The 16,552-nt window shown below is 59.8% G+C and overlaps 1 protein-coding gene across 1 annotated transcript in view; it reads right to left on the bottom strand.

Moving 5' to 3' along the window:
* Positions 1–689: 689 nt before the first annotated feature.
* The window catches only part of LOC105296092 (syntaxin-16), a 57,608-nt gene continuing 41,745 nt past the window's right edge, over positions 690–16,552 (bottom strand). The window contains exons 10-18 of the mRNA XM_011366026.2: positions 14,387–14,476; positions 13,834–13,915; positions 11,932–12,074; positions 6,772–6,849; positions 3,718–3,818; positions 3,014–3,137; positions 2,474–2,650; positions 1,827–1,937; positions 690–1,396 (exon numbers count right to left, since the gene is read on the bottom strand). Coding sequence (XP_011364328.1) covers positions 1,238–1,396; positions 1,827–1,937; positions 2,474–2,650; positions 3,014–3,137; positions 3,718–3,818; positions 6,772–6,849; positions 11,932–12,074; positions 13,834–13,915; positions 14,387–14,476 — 1,065 coding nt within the window. The 3' untranslated portion in view covers positions 690–1,237. The remainder of the gene's footprint in view (positions 1,397–1,826; positions 1,938–2,473; positions 2,651–3,013; positions 3,138–3,717; positions 3,819–6,771; positions 6,850–11,931; positions 12,075–13,833; positions 13,916–14,386; positions 14,477–16,552) is intronic.

Genomic DNA, 16,552 nt, shown 5'->3' with positions numbered 1-16,552 from the left:
CTCCCACGGTTCTCCCAGACGGGGCCCGGGTCTCAGGCTGCTGCTTGCCTTCTCCAGCTGAGCCGAGGCTGTACACACAGCAAGCAGCTAATAAACATTTACTTGGAATCAAGCCCAGAGTCACCTTGATTTCCAGGGTTGGGGAAGGGACTTGGAGTCTAGGGACACTTGGGCAGGGGTGAGGTAGGTAGTCAGTGGGCCAGAGCACAGCCTAGGGACATGTGTCCTGCAGCCTTATTCTCGCTCCTCTGTCCCCAGCAGAGGAAGACTGGGTAGCTGCGTCTGTGCCAGGTGGGGCCTGAGTCTCCGACCTCTTCTTCTGGGCCCGGGCAGCTGCTGGGATGGAGCGCAAGACAGGACAGAGGCCCTGCCTGCACTCTCAGCCAAGCTTGGAGGACGCTGGCCCCCAGGCACCCTGGGGCCCGCCTCGCCTGCCTCACCTGGGCCCAGGTAGGGGGTCTCCCTGAATCCTGGCTGGGTCCTGCCCAGGGGGCCTTTGGTGCTGAAGAAACCCCTGACCCTCGTGGCGTGCCAGGCGTGGGGCCGGCCTTCCCTGCAGACCTGGGCTCTCAAAGCCTGGTGCCGGGTTGGAAGAAAGTAGCAGCCCGGAGCCCGAGGCCCACAGGCAGGCCTCAGGGTGAGCTTCTAAGATGGGGTGGGAGAAAGAGTGAGGCGAGGCAAAGACGGGATGTGGTGCGGCCATGTTTAATTCAGTCACCAGCGAATTCTAAGGCGCCAGAGTAGAGACTCCTCTCGCTCCATAAAACTGGGTCCCCAAAGTCACCTCCATCCTTCCGAAGGGGCAAGGTGTCTGGAAATGGCAGCCCTGGCTGGGGAACAGGCCTGGGCTCAATGTAATGCGGGTGCCATGTACAGGGCCTGGGGCTGGAAACGGCCCTGGGCACCAACTGGATGTGGGAGGCCTGAGGGCCACCAGGCCGAAGGCGTTGGGGCCGTCCCTGCACCCTGGAGCCCGAGGCCCCGGGAAGGAGCACCGTTTGCAGAAGCTGGCAGGCCACTGAAACAGAAACCGCCCCAGGACCCGCCCCCTCCTCCAGGGCCCTCCCAACCCTAAGTTCTCCTAAGACAGAAGAAGGAGCCATTTCCGTCACCACGACAACTAAAAACAAGAACAAACCAAAGCCCATCATCTTAAGGTATAATCTTCAATTGCTTAAAATTAATCAGTGCAGGGCGAGGCAGAGTTCTCTGTGGCCGGGCCAGGAGCGGGCCCGCCTCACACGAGCCTGCGCCTTTTGGAGTCCCTCTCCGAGTCCTCCTCCTGAGCGTCTTCCTCACAGCCAAGCGGGGACACCAGGTTCAGAAGAGGGTCCTCAGAAGCTCGCCCGAAGAGTGCCAGCAGGAGGGCCACGCCGAAGCCCGTGGCACGCTCGCCCTGTGGGCACAGGGAGGCGTGGAAACCCTCCACCAGCCCACTTCTGAGGGGGCTCCCCGCACCTGCCCTGAGCCCCGCTTCTGCTGCCCTGCACACTCGGGGGCCCAACCCAGCTCTCCTCAGGCCACGAAAGGGCGGGACCCAGGGCCCTGGGCCTCTTGCCAAGGATAGGCTGGCTGGGGAAGGACCACACACAGCAGCCACTCTGTTCCCAGGGATGAGGAGACGGGAGGTCGGGGGGACCACAGCTGGCCAGGAGGCTGGGCCACGGGCAGTATGACCCTCAACACGGAATGTTCTCGATGAGCCAGAGAGGGGCTGTGGACGCCTGGGGGCGAGGGGTGGGAGCAGCCAGGCTGGTGGGGAGGAGGCGGGGGAGCAGGCTGTCTGGTGGCTGAGGAAGTGTCCTAATGGGAGGGAGGACACTCACGGCGTGCACAGGCGCGGCAATGTCCAGGTGGACCCAGACCCCGGGCCAGTCGAAGCCGATGTGTGAGGCAATAAAAAGGCCAGCACAGGAGCTGGGGCTGTTGTCTCGGTCCTGGGGGTACAGGAGTTCAGATGGCGACCCCTCCCCGCAGCAACAAGGGTGCGGGAGAGGGTCTCCGCCAAGAGCTCCTTCAGGGCTGCTGCTGCTCGGCGCTCAGTGGACACTGCAGGGCCCCTGGACCCGCCCCAGCACCCTCAGCCACCGCCTTTCTTAGTGTTTGCAGGAAAGGGTCTGGGGGGAGGGCCAGTGCCCCCTGGGGACACAGCTGAGAGGGACCTGGGACCCCGAGGTCCTGGCTTGTGGGCTAAGAGGTCTGCCTTCACCCAGGAGGGCAGCCAGCAAAGGGGCTGATGGGGGCAACAGACCGACCCCCAGGTGGGGAGGAACCCCGGAGCCTGGAGCAGTGGATGTGCTGGCAGGGAGCCCCAGAGGGGTGCATCTCCCCGTGGACACTTGTCCCAGCACAGATCTGGGGCCTCGTGGGGGACCCTGGTCTGCACTGCTGCTGTTTCTCAGGGTCACACTGAACCCTTGGGGGCAGAGCTCTGCCTGTCCTCCACGGGGCGCAGGAGCCCCTCCAGACCCACCGCCACCGAGTTCTTCATGTCGGCCACGGCTGAGGTGAACTCGCTGAAGTGCAGCTCGGGGCAGTAGACGAGGGGGTGCACCAGGTCCCCACACTTCCTCCCAGCCTTCACACAGGCCGCCTCCCACTCGGCGCTGTTGGTAAGCACGGCGGCGTGGTACTTGCCGGTGGCGATGCCCTGGGAGGTAACATCGTGGGAGGGGACCAGGGAGACGGACGGAGCCGCACAGGGAGCAGGAGACACACAAGGAAAGGGAGGGCGGAGAGGGGAGGAAGAAGCCCAGAGAGGGCAGTCACAGCACAGACAGACACGGCGGGAGGAGCGGGGCGCGGGGCACACGGCGGGAGGCGTCCAATGCTGTCCACACGTCCGTGCATACCGGCCTCGGTCCACGGACTCTGCTGCTGTACCCTCCCCGGGTGCCGCAGACAAGCCCCTTGGGCCCCCTCCCCAGGTCATTAAGATGGAGTGATGGTAGCCTCTCCCCACTGCAGTCCAGGTGGGCCCAAGCTCCCCAGGGGCTGCAGCTAAGGGGCCCACCTGCGCTCCCGTCAGCGTGGCCATGTCCAGGATGATGTCGGCTCCCAGGTCCTTGCAGGCGTAGGACACGCCGTCGGCCAGGACCAGCCTGCCCTCGGCATCCGTGTTGTTGATTTCCACAGTCCTGCTCGGGGCAGAGACCCTGTCAGCATGGCGCTCCCGGGACAGTGGGGGTCAGGCCCCCAGGAACAGGTGACCCTGCCCACAGCCCTCATCTCTGCAACTGCGCCCTCCGCCCCCCACAGCCATGCAACGCCAGGGTCAGGAGTCAAGGGCATCGGGTGACCCCGGGAGCTGGGGCAAGCTGCCTGGCGCCCATGCCTCAGTTTCCTCATCTGTGAGATGGCCGACCAAGAGTGTGGGCGGCACTCACACAAGCGCCTGGCCCTGGGTACATGCAGAGGACGCGCCTCTCAGGGTCAAGAGACAGGTAGGTACCTGTGTGTGGGGAGGGGCGACTCAGCGCACTAAAGTAGGGTAAATCCCAAGCTCCTGAGCCAGGTGCCCCAAGGGAGCCCAGCACCTAGTCCAGTGACACCGGGTGGCCTGTCATAGGACATGCCCCTGGCCGGGGAGAGCAGGGTGAAGTCCGCTCCCGGCCAGCCGTGCATGGCTCAGGCTACCGGCCTGGCCCTGGGGCCTGGACCTGACGGCGGGAGCCGATGCCCCCAGAGGGAGTAGGTGGTGGTGGCGGGCAGCCTTACTTTCCTGAGTACAGCAGGTGGATGTCATCGGGCCTGGTGGCGTTGGGCCCCACCGAGTTCTCGGCCAGGCAGAACACCGCATGCAGGTTGTCTCTGAAACCCTGGCAGGGACACGGGCAGAGGCCCCAGTCACAGAGGAGGCCGGGCTGGAGCTCCCCGACCCACTGTGCTCCGAAGCCGACAGACGGACAGGGCTGCAGGGAGCAGAGCTTCCTCGCCAGTCCTGGCATCGGGCAACGAGGCCAAGGCTCCCCCTCTCTGGGGAACCCCGGTCTCCCTCCGTGGAGCCCATGCGACGTGAGGGCGAACTCGGCAGCGGGGCCGGGCTGCGAGCCTGAACCCTGGCTCTGCCGCTTACCAGGGCGTGAGCCGGCCGCTCCCGGCCGGCGGTCAACATCCCCAACTGCACAAACCTGCTGAGCCCCACGCCGCCCGTGACTGGGGGAGTCTACCTACAGACCCTTTGTGGGAGCAGAAGACAAGGAGACGTGCCAGCCGTGTGGGGCCTCCAATCCACCCCGCCGCGGGCTGGGCCCCCAACAGGCAGCAGCTGCTCCCCTCAGAGGAGCCGGCAGACAGCACCTATAGCGAGGCCGTGGTCCCCTCGTGTCCCTCCGACAAGCTTATCTACCGAGCCAGCAGGGCCCGGGGTGGGGTCGGGGGACGGGTGGCAGCAGCCGGGTGCTGCCACCCGGGCTGGGCCTGCAGTGCCGAGCAGGCGAATGCCTCGTCGAACGCTGGCGCCACTCCCTGCTAGTCTCCAGCCAGCGAGGGGACGAGAGGGTGGCCGGCTGGTACTCCTCCTGCAGTGTCCCCCGCAGGGCTCACAGAGGGCCTGTGGCTGGTGGCTTGAGACAGACCCTAGGAAGGCCGGAGCAGGAGCCGGCCTGGCTGGGGCCTGGCTCCAGAGGTGCTGGCCCCAAGGCCCCCAGAGCAGCCGAGAGCAGCCGCCCTGCCCCCCCCCATGTGGGCCGGGCCCTCCTTCCTCCCGGGGTACCCGCTTCTCTCCCAGGGAACAGGCCCGGCTCCTGACTGGCATGAATTGGAAACTTCTTGCCAAGACCTTTTGTGTTCTCCTAGCTTGACCGGGGAACCATGTGCACGGGGAGCCCCATGGGAAGGGGAGGGCTCGTAGGTAGTGACAGGAAAAAGCTGAACCTCTTAGAAGTGGCCTGAAGGAGCCGCACGAGGAAGTAAGTCACCCCCGAGCAAGTCAGGGCACATCCCGCCTTTGTTGAATAAACACTTTTTATGGCACTGAGACTTTGCAGTCCAAAAGACAGCACCCTGCCCTGTGCTCCTCCCCAGGGATCATGGCTTTAGGCAGTGAGGGGCCACCCTGGAGTCCTGGCTTCCTTTCGTTCTTAGAGCCTTTGGCTTCTGATGGGTGCGGACCCCCAAGGGTGAGGTGATACACCTGGTTATCCCCCAAGTGTTGCTGCCTGGGGACGAGGCCTCAATGCCCCAAGAACACGCAGCGGTCCCTGTGTTTCCTGGGCAATCTCCTTAACCAAGAGCCTTCAGCAAGAGGGGGCCCGCCACGTCCTTGGGGCAAACACCAGCTGGTCCCCTAACCAGGGCTCCCCAAAGTCGCTGCCAGCTGGTCCCCTAACCGGGGCTCTCCCTCGCTCAGGGACCTGGTTCTAACTGTTGGGCTCCACGAGGCCAGGCCTGTCCCACATGGAGAGACCCGCTGCTCAGTGAGCTGGTCTCAGCAATCTCTGACGTATGGATGGAGTGTGGTGAGCATGGGGCCCCCTGGGCTCCCCTGGATGTCCTTGCTTAAAATGGTCACCCAGGCTATTCCCAGGGCATACCCCAGTCCCCTCCTCCTGGCCACAGTTCACAAACACTGGCCAGCCCCTCCCTGGACCTCCCATGTGCAGGTGGCAGGCCCGGCTGGGGTGGCCAGCTCCAGAGTGCCCCTCCCTCTTTGGGTTTGGACAGGAGAGGCTCTTAGGACCAAGCAAATGGGGACCTGTGAAACCGGACGCTCAGGCCCAAATGGCACAGGGTCAATACAGCAGTCACACAAGGTGACCCCTAGCGGAAGCAGGTGTCTCTTCGCGGAGGTCTGAAAGCCAGCTGTCCTGCTGCCTTTCCCTGCCCTGTGGGCTCCACTGCCACCCCTGCCCAGAGGACAGCCCCCTCCTGGGCCACGATGGGCCCTGGACAACAGGGTCTGCGGAAAATGAAGATGGCGGCCCCGGGCATCCACCAGCACAGGTGGCGCCCCCATGGTGTGACTGGTAGGTAACTGGCCGACAGCAAGGGCTGTGCTGATGTGAAGTCAGACGACAGAAGACTCCGACTCGGCAGGTGGCACGAGACAGGCCCTCCGTCTGTCAGAGGACACGTCACCCCAGGCCCGAGGACAGGAAACCAAGTCCCCACGGCTGCCACTGCTGTCCTCGCAGCTTGAGAGCCCCTCCCCGCCAGCCTCTGGCATCCACCAGAGCAGGACCCTCTGCTGGAGGGTGTCGCTGCTGACAGGGGACCTGGCGCCCATGGGCTGCTGTGTGCAGATCCCACATCTGTCCCCTACTCCATGCGGGACCCCCAGGGATGGTCTTCCTGGCCTGAGCTCCAGATGCCTGCTGGGGCTGAGTGTGGGAACAGGTTAGTCCTGGCCAGGCCATTCCCCAGTGGTCACTGTGGCGCAGAACAAAGCTGTTGGGCGGGGCATGGTATCTAAGAAAATCTATGCGTAGGAGCTCGGTCCAGGGCCCCACGCGTGGGGTTCTACCTACTTGTGCTACGTGGCTCTTCACTAAACACTCACAGGGTGCCCAGTACAAGCCAGACTCTGAGCGGCAGGCGCTGGGGACTCTGATCTCGGGTGACACAGGCAGAGATGATACTCAGGTAGTGACATGCTCAGGCAGAGGAGCTTTGACAAAGCAGGAAGCTCTGGGGATCCGGGAGGGGCCACCACGGGAGCACAGAGGGGGGAAGGCACCGAGCTGAGTAGACTCGGGGGGATGGGGTGATGGCCCTCGGGAGAAGACTGGGGACCCCCCTCCCCCAGGACTGCAGTGATGGGGCCCCGCGCACCTGCTTCACAGCAGCTCTGAAGGCCCCCAGGATGGCCGCAGCACCCCCACAGTCTCTCTTCATCCCAGGCATGGTGGTCTAAGGTGGCACAAATGGACAGGCCAAGGTGAGTGGGGCTGGTCGACCAGCCACAGTGCCCCGCCTGCCCCACCTCCTGGGCACCCCAGGGCCCCAGGGGTTCCCCAGACCTGCAGAACCTGGTGCCCCTGAACCCAGGAGACTCCCACCGTCAGGTGACCGTTTTCCAGAAGCACCAGGAAGTAATGACTGAAGTCCAGGGGACCCTTCCAATTGAGCAGAGCTTCAGGGGTGACCCAAGGGGACTGTGCCACGTTGGGGGTGGGGGTAGGAGGGCGAGACACCCAGAGCTGCTGTACTCGCCGGGCCAGGGTGCCGCACACACAGCTCCCCCGGCTTGGAGGCCAGGCCGTGACGCCGCCTCCAGACAGGCTGCCCGGGGACAGGCCGCACTCCCTCGCACTAGCGCTCACGCCCGTCACCCTCTGGCCTGACACTTTTGTTCTCGGCGCTCTGTGCCCCTTCACGGCACTACCTTGAACGACCCACTTGAGTTAAGGTGAACTCTTCTCAAATGTCACCGTCATGTCACCAATCCCGCCACGCTGGTGAGGACACCTGCAAGCCCACCACCCTGCCCATCCTCCCCTGGCACCTCCTGGGTAGGCGGGTCTAACAAGAAGCCGCCAGTATCGGAGGTGCCCTCCTGCCAGAGGTAAATGCGACTTTCTATAATGCAGTTGAGAGTAGTCACACATTTTCATATTTTACAGGCTCCCGACTCTAACTGACAAGTTCATCTTTTAAATTAACAGCAGGTCATCACACGTAAGAATTTCGGTTTGAAACGAACTGCATGATTTTCTGAAACTTTATCGGATTACATGAGTCTTGAGTTTTAATGAAAAGTATTTTTAGATATAAACTGAGCTGCTTTTACAATTAAGTTGAGCGAAAATGACCCCGCCAACACTATTGAAGATAAGCTGTCTGTTTTGACCTAAACCGCGAGAAAGCACAGGATTGTTTAAATGGGAAAATGGGGCCTCAGATCTGGAATCAAAGCACTTGCAAAATGGCCCACCCAGAAAACAGCGTGGGATACGGCCTCTGGACTGTGTCTCCCGGTCGCAGGCCCGGCACAGGCAGAACGCACGCCGAACGGCAGGGGCCGCCCCGCCGCTCGTGAAGCCCGTGCACGCACCGCAGACCCCGTCCACGCACCGCAGACCCCGTCCTCCCGCCCTCCACCCCACTCCCAGCTTTAATGAAAGAGACGATTCCTGTGCTAACACTAAGGTGCTATCCGCCCTTTTCACTGGGTTGAGCGCCCACAGATGGAGCGCAGGTGACCTTGGCCGGAGACGCCGCGCAGTACCAGGCGTGGCACCCAGTGACCCGGCGGTGCCTGGCCTCGTTTTCAGCCCTCCAGGAAAGCAAAGTGCTGCCAATGTCACCCGAGTTTCCTTGCTGACGCAGTAACATTATTAACTTTTAAAAATCTCAGCCGTTGAGTGCGGCCGCTTTCAAAGTTCTGTGATGGAATGGCAGGGACCCGCACGCACGAGGGCTGTGCCGGCCGGAGCGGAGGCGGCTGCGGCCCTTGGAGCTGCGAGCTCCGGTTCTCACCAGCCACTCCCACTCGGGAGAACAGCTGACCCACGGTGGCTATTCAGCCTTGCGTATCTGGCCGGTATTTTCTCAAAAATGAACAAAGCGAGCCTCTCACTTCCAGGAAAACGGCGACGTTCTTTGTTGCCAGTGGTAGAATCTGAGCTCTCGAGCAAAAATCGGGATTTTGGAAAACGTGTTTCTGCCTCCACGACAACTTTCTAATACTCAATGACTCTTTAAATGACATGAGTAGTGATATTAATGAATGTGATTTAAAAAGTAGTTTATAAAGAAATGTGTTGACATTGGGAGATTCCGCATAACTCTGCAAGCAAATTTTCCAAATGACATATGCATGATCTTACGAAATCATGCATTCAAGTTCAAGACAGACCAGTAGATTTTCATGTAACAGAGTAAGGTGACAGTGTTTCAGATGCCACACTGTAACCTGTCGGGAACTACCACTTGTGGAGTTTTAGTGTAATAGCAAAGAACGTCTTCGGTGACCTGAGAAGCGTACTAAAATGCTTCTCCCTCTTTCAGCTATGAAATGAGTAAGGCCAGATTTTTTTTACATTCAGCTAAAACAACATGTCACAGTGAACTAAATGTAAGAGCAGAGACACGATCGCAGATGCCTCCTATTAAGGCAGACACTAAAGAGGTTTGCGAAAATGTAAAATGCCTCTCCCCTCACTAGTCATTCTTCACTTTGGAAAATATAGTTATTTTCGTAAGTTATATCATTTATGTTAACATGCAACAGGTTTATATTGTTATTTTTAAGTGAATTAATAAATATCTTTAAAATTTCTGCATTTTAAATGCTAGCAGGGTAAACGTCAACAGACATCACCTTTACAAACAAAACATCTTTGGGATCAATACTTTTTAAGAGGGTAAGGGGTCCTGAGACAATGTAGTTGAGACCCGCTAGTTCACGCTGATCCTAATTTGCCTCTGAAATATTTGGAAACGGAGCTATGGCTTTCCTGCAAAATTGGAAGCTGATACCACAAGCAAAATAACTGATTCTCAGCAAGCCGGCTTCCTCACTCTGACCCTCCCACAAACTAACATTCAAAACAAGCATCTGATCCAAGGAGAAACAAGCCTGCAGTTCTACCTGCCAGAACTCAGCTGCCTATCGAGGGTGGGAGGGAGGAGTGGCCAGCGCCAGGGGGCCGAGGGGGCTCAGGGGCCGAGGGGGCTCAGGGGCCGAGGGGGCTCACCGTCCGGGGAGAATTTAAAAGCGGTGATAACCCGACTGGAAGCCAGTTTGCCTGCTGTCATCACCGGTAAATTATTCCACCCCAAAAAAATCTGCTGTTGGTTGAAGTGAGGCCTAATCATATAAATAAAAGCTTCAAATTGCCTATTTTAATTACTTATCCTTTTAGAAACATTCTTCTAATGGATGGTAATAGCTGCCAGTTAAACAGCGGGCCCCACGCGCACGGCCTCAGTGACGCGCCTCCCTTCCTTCCAAGGACGGTTCCTAAGGGCCGGATTATGCGGTCTGGCTTCCAAGGCAGTGGCATCTGCAGTGCCTGCGATGTCACGCGTTGGTGCCCCCGACCGACCGCGGGACTCCAAGTCAGCCCGAGGGTGCGGTAAGCCTGGGTCTCCTGGCTTCCCGCGGCCGTGTGAGCACCCGCAGTCGTCCTGCTGACGACGTTTCTACTCCATGGAAGGTCGAAAGCCTCTAACATCACCCTCAGAGAACAGAAGACGGGCACGGTGTCACAGTTGCTGGAGTTTCACGGGAAGTAGAAGTTTCGGCAGCCCCTGCCAAGCGGGCCTCACGTTCACAACTTCTCCTGAGTGTTTGTGTATCGGTTCCTTCATGTGACAGAAACTCTTCAAAGTTAAAATGAACTGTTTCGGGACAGATTACGAATGAAAACAGACTGGTGAATCTGGTGCCTCTGTCTGGTGAATATTAAGATGTAAAGATCAATTTTGATAAAGTTGACAGATCCGCAGAAGGCAGCCCTGAAAACAGAACCTATGACACTAACGTCCATGACAACAGACCAACGTGGAGGCATAAGTGTTTTCTATTAAAAAAATCGCAAAATGACATTTAAAAGTGTTAATCCATTTCTTGATTTGCACTGTTTTCTTGATTTGCACTGTAATATTTATCTTAAATTTTTTTGCTGGCACGATAGAAGGGATGGCATTCAATAAAAGAGAATTCACTATCAGTTAATTCGCAATTAGTGTTTGTTTTTTTTAAACCTTTGTTATCATTAGTTTCATTTCCCGATCAGTCCTGAAAATAATTTTATTGTTTAGAGGAGAGATGTTAAAAAAAAAAAAAAAAAAAAGATCATTCACTCTAGCTACCAAATATACTAGAGAGGCTAGAAGGACTAACACTAGCAGCGTAATCCATACCCTACATGGCAGCTGACACTAAGGTCCAGGGTGAGAGAGGTGACAGGGAGCGGTGGGGCCTGCAGCAAACTGGAGGACACAGGCTACACCCATGGGTGCAGCCACCACCCAGCTCCAGCAGGATGCCGCCAGGTGAGAATGCAGGACCAGCACTGTTTCATCTTCTGAGTTTACAAAAGTCAGAAATCCAGTCTTTCGTGAGAATGCTTCCCGTTTGCAGACGCTGGGAACTAGCGCAGACTGTGAAACTCCATCTGGGCTAACGGCCCGTCCGTGAGGCGTGCGGGCCGCCAGTTTTCCGCGTGTGCTCTGTGTGAGCTTGGCTCGTCCCCTCCCTCCCAAAGCTTTCTCTCCGGGCTGGCTGATTCTCTCCTTTTAGATTTCCTGTGGCATAAATTTCACATGTCTGTCCCTTCGAGCCCCTCCCAGCCTTTGCCCGTTGGAGCCCGGCCCGGGCCTGGTGCTCGGGGGCTGCGCCACACACGAGGGTGGAGAGAGCAGACGAAGACGCCTCGCTCCTGTGCCTGGTGCCATCAGAGCTCCCGGTGCCCAGAAGGCCCCTGACGTGCTGGGTGTGGAGAGGGGCAGGTGGCTCTGAGGCAGACCGATGCGGGCACAGACTGGCCTTTCTTAAGTACGCATCGTCCTGAGACATCCGGACCTCAAAGGCCACCCACAGGAGAGACTTCTGGGACTTCAGCCGCACGGCCACGCTCCCAGGCGGCTTGCCTCCGGCTCCAGGTTCTCGTTCCTTCGTGCAGGGCACTTGCAGTCCGGGCGACCTGCCCTGAGCAGTCCCTCCCTGAAAACCCAAGGCCGTGGAGAGCGGGGGTGGGGGCCACCTGCCTCCTGGAACCCCGCCTCCCGGGCTCTGTTTCCCCGCCCTTGAATCATTTCTGCGGCTTTTTTCTGGATCCTCCTGTGTTTTTGTTTCCAGGCTCCTGTGTGAAGTGTGGGCATGAAGTCAACCCTCTCGGGAGGGGAATCAGCCTCACGAATGCTCCCCCTGAACCTGGCTCCCAGAGGCGGGCCCCAGCTCCGAGCCCCCAGAACCTGGTCACCTCGCTCCAACGCCTCAGGCCCGCACCCTGGGGCCTACCGGAGCAGCGCCCAGCACCTCACCTTCCCTTTGATGCTGAGACCCCCGGTGTCATAGACGATCCCCTTGCCCACCCATGCAATGGTCTGGGTGGCTCCGTCAGGGGTGTGGCTGAGGACGGCCAGCGCTGGCGGGTGGACGGCGGCTTTGCCAACACCGTAGAGTCCTGTGGGCAGCACAGGAGGGGTTGGTTAGGCTCCTGCTGAACCGAGCAGAGGACCCCCAGCTGCCCTCCCCCCCCGCCCCCCCGCCGCCGGAGATACGAGCTCTCTCCCAAGAAATATCTTCTAGCTTTGGCTTATTTCTCCTGGAGTGCTGTCCAAGCCCCAACTCCCTGCCCCCTTTCCTGCCCCCTGGCCAGCGGGGACCAGGAATGCAAATTAGTTCCAAGGTTCTGGGGCTGCAAACGATTCTATGCGAAGCATTGTTAGGCAAGAAAAACCACTGGGGAAAAAATACTGTATCATTCCCAGAAAGAAACACAGGATTGCAGAATGAAATGATCTTTGGATAATGCTTCAAGGCCGCTCCAGCCCACGCTCTTTCTCCCCTCCCGAAGGCTCCACGTACTCAGACTCACCGCCCTGTCCAAGCCCGCTCCCTCCCCTGCCTTGCTGTTCAGTGGACTCCTCAGCTTCTCAAGAAAATCGCGGCCTACTGAGGGCAGAGTTCATGCCCCAGGTTCTCCAACAACTAACCTGGACAATCACAGCAACCAGGACAAGAGCCAATAATGGCTGCCTGGCAGACTCCTGCTCATCCTGCAAGACCTACTGCAAAGGATGCCTCCTCCGCGAAGTTCTCTGACAGGAGCGGCCTTCCTCTCCACGGTGATCTGTTTACGTGCCTGCGACACGCACCCCAAGGCCCCCAGTGACCCCTGCCTCGTGGCATTCACAACCGTGTGGACCTCTCCTCTGAGCGTGGGCGAGGCCTCACGCCTCACTGCTGGACATGGCAGAAGCGCTGAGACACCATTTCCAAGATCAAGTTACAGAAAGAGACCTGCTGCCATCGGCATGGCTGCTCTCCTCGCTCCCTCGCCCGGAGGCCTGCCCGTGACGGAAGGAGCTACCACCACTGAGAGCCACTCAAAGGGAGGCCCACGTGACAGGGAACAGCCCGTGAGCACCTGCGGCCTGCTGGTAGTGCCAGGAGTGGACCTTGCTGGGGGCGCGTCCCCAGCCCCGGTCAAGCTTTCAGATGACGCAGCCCTGTTAACACCTTGACAGCAGCCCAGGTGAGACCCTGGGGCTGGGACGGAGCCGAGCCAGGCCCGAGACTCACCACGGGACTGTGGGACCGTGAACGTGCCTGCTCTTAGCAGCTGCCTTCCAGTGTAGTTTGTTTTGCACCCACAGACAAAAGGACAGGGACCTTCCCCCTGCCAGTCTGAAAGCACCTTGTCCTAGCTGTCACTGCACCTCCGGGACCCAGGGTGTGAGGAAGGGTGGGCCTGGTAATCAGAGAAGGCTCCGTGAGGCAGTGGCTTTGAGCCGAGACACGCAGGGCACAATGTCTTTGCCGCGAGAGCATCTTGGGTGAAAGTATTCCAGATGGAGGGAGTCGCACTACAAGGCCCAGTGAGGACGTGAACTTGAACTTGTGTTTCGAGGAACAGAAAGGCCCTGCTGAGCTGGCCCACAGAGCCAGGACCGTGGCACGTGAGGAGGCCGGAGCGGGAGCGGCTGGGGAAGGGCTTGGAGCCCGCGGCCTCCAGAGTCTGAATCAGAATCTGAGCCGCTGCCCGCTCAGTCCCCCAGAGGCGGTCTGCCTCCTGAGGTCCAGTCTCAGGGTTGGACGCGGGCCGGTCTCCTTCAGGATGAAGCTTGGGACAATATGCCACGTGGCCCACTGCCTTTCTGCCACCCAAGGTACCCTGCGCCACTCCGAGGCCGGCCCGTGAGGACCAGGCCCCCACCCACCTCCGAATCCCCTTGTCTTCAGCTCCTCGTCCCGGATGACGGTTGGGGTGATCCCCAGCTCCTTTCCAACACTCCTAATCTCCTGGACGTGTTCATGGAAAAAAACAACACGGAGGCACGTGACAGCTTGAACCAAGGCGAGGCCAAGGCTCTGGGCCAGCGATGCGCTGACGGCTGCATGGTGGGAGAGGGCCCGGGCCTGGAGGCCGGCAGCTCCAACTCTCTCGGCTTTCAGCGTGATTAGACCCAGAAGAGAAGGCTCACGCGCCCTCCCCGCTCTGCAATTTCCTGCAGCTCGTGGCTGGAGTCCTGCAGAGGGGCCTTGGATGAAGGCCCTGTCCTCCCTCCACCCTTGGCCCAGGCCCGCAGGCCCCTTACAGCTGGACGGGGAGCCAGAATTCGTTGGCAGCAGCCCCAGGCTGCCCCAGGCAGGTGAAGACACTGCGAACCCCGACCCCCTCCAGCCCCAGGTTTCCCCCGACCCTCCTCGGGGTCTACGGACCCACCGGCCCATCCTGGTCCCACCTCTGGCACGACCCTCAGGGCCACGCACCTCGAGAAAGGTGTCCGTGTTCATCTCATTGCAGGGCGTGTCCACAATCCGGGCTGCCAGCCGCACGCCTTCCGTGGCGCTGGCTAAGCACTGGGGAAAAAGCGCAGGCTGTGGCTGGGGCCCCGGGCCCAGGTGCGAGGGCACCGCCCTTCCCCACTCGAGCCCCTGGGCCCGAGGGCGTCAGAGGCACACCTTACCTGGGAGGGTGGGGGTTCAGGGCTGCTGACAGGCAGCGAGGGGCAGGCGGAGGGGGAAGCAGGAATCGCACTGCCTGCTCTCACTCCCCAGTGCCCGAGACCCCCCCACAATCCACAGGACGTTCTCACTGGCCTCCAAAGTCACAGTGACCCTTCTGCCTGTGGGGCCCACCTGCCTTTCTAGGCCTCGCCCCCTGCTGCTCTTCTCTTCCCGTGGCAGGTGGCCCTTGTGCCTGGCCCGAATGTGCCTTGGGCACTGCTACCTCTGCACCAGGCCCCTTCTCTCAAGGGGCTGCTGCCCTCTCCTATGGACCAAATGTCTGAGCCCCCAGACCCACGTGTTGAAGCCCTTGCCCCCACTGGGATGGCATTCGGAGGCCTTTGGGGGTCATGAGGGTGGGCGCACAGTGGGATTCGTGTCCTAACAAGAAGAGGAAGAGACCAGGGCACCTGCTCTCTCTGCCCCATGAGCACACAGCAGGAAGGAGCCGGGAGGCGGGTCCTCCCCGGAACCCGCCGTGGGCCGGACTTCCTGCCTCTGCACGGTGAGAAGAGACTGTATAGGCTGTGTTCTCGTGGCTGCCTGAGCTGACCAATGTACCCACCCTTCTCTTGTTGTCAAGATCCCTACCATCTTCTGAGGCACCTCTGAAAGGCCGTATCCTCCAGAAGCTTCTCCAAATCCTCCCAAAGGAGCAGAAGCACCACGCCCTGAGCCCCCGGCCTGCTGGTCCTCCCAGCTGCCCTCTGGCTTGTGAGGGGCGGGGCATCTTTCTGACTCGAACCACGTGTGAATGTGTCAGAGACCCTGACCCACGCTTGCTTCCGCAGTCATCTGACCTGACACTGCTCTGGGCACAAGGGCAGTAACAGGCAGACCCTGCCTCATGCCACTCACACCTCGACCCTGCACCAGAAGGGAGCAGGAGCCTGACGCCAGCCACCGCAGCTGCTGCAGACGGGCACGGCCCCCCGCTCCCCCTTTCTGCAAAGAACTTCCATCCTGCCTTTGCTTCAGCCCTGACCTGGAAGTCCTCGGCCTCCTCATTTGTCTCTGCCCAACTCGATCCCCATCACCCGCCCCCGTGCTTCAGACAGACGGGCCTGGCTGCTTTTCCCAGCACATGGGACACAGGCGATATTGCAACGGAAACACGGTGCAGGTTGAGCGGGGGTGCAGACAGCACCGAGTTCATCATCGCTTCTTCCGGTTCCGCAGTGTCAGGGAGGGCAGGCTCTGGGTCGATAACGCAGTCCTGCCACCTCCAGGCCCTGTCCAATTGCTGCGAGAGAACTGCCTGCCCTGAAGCAATTAAACCCCGAAGCCTCAAAAGCAGAGACGCAAAACTTGACAGCTCAGATATGAGATGTGCCCGCGGGCTCTCCCCTGGGGGGGCCACGAGGGTCCCCGGCTGTGGGCGGCGCAGAGACCCATCACTCATCTCTGACGCAGCCTGGGGCCACGGTCTGGGAAGTGCGTCAATGCCCTGAGACTTGCCTGGAAGGAGGCCGGGCGCTCAGCACGCACACACGCCTCTGGCGAGCAAGCTCCCAGCTGGCGCGTTCGAGGGCAGCCGGAGGAGGCTTCTGCGGCCCCGCCACCACCACGGGGCCACACCGCTGTGGCCTTGGGGAAGAGCCTGCACCTCATCACGCCGCACTTTCCTCATCACTAAAGCAGGATCATTTGTTCATTCATTCATTCATTCATTCTATCCATGCTTACGTGAGCACCTACTGAGTGCCAGGCTCCACTCAAGAATTCAAAGATGTCTAACGGACATCTAGACTCAGAATTCAAAGATGCTAAACTCAGAATTCAAAGATGTCCAAGGGACTCAAGCCCAGCAGAGATCACGACACACTATTCCATTCAATGCTACGGAGGAGGAGGGGACCCGGATCTGCACAGGGGCTGAGGAGGTCCCCACAGCAAGGAAAAGGCCACACAGGTGTCAGATCCCCAAGT

The sequence above is a fragment of the Pteropus vampyrus genome, unplaced genomic scaffold (assembly GCF_000151845.1).
Source record: "Pteropus vampyrus isolate Shadow unplaced genomic scaffold, Pvam_2.0 Scaffold118, whole genome shotgun sequence".
Taxonomy (NCBI): domain Eukaryota; kingdom Metazoa; phylum Chordata; class Mammalia; order Chiroptera; family Pteropodidae; genus Pteropus; species Pteropus vampyrus.
The sequence above is the reverse complement of the archived record's forward strand: the minus strand, read 5'-3'. Positions and strand labels throughout refer to the sequence as shown.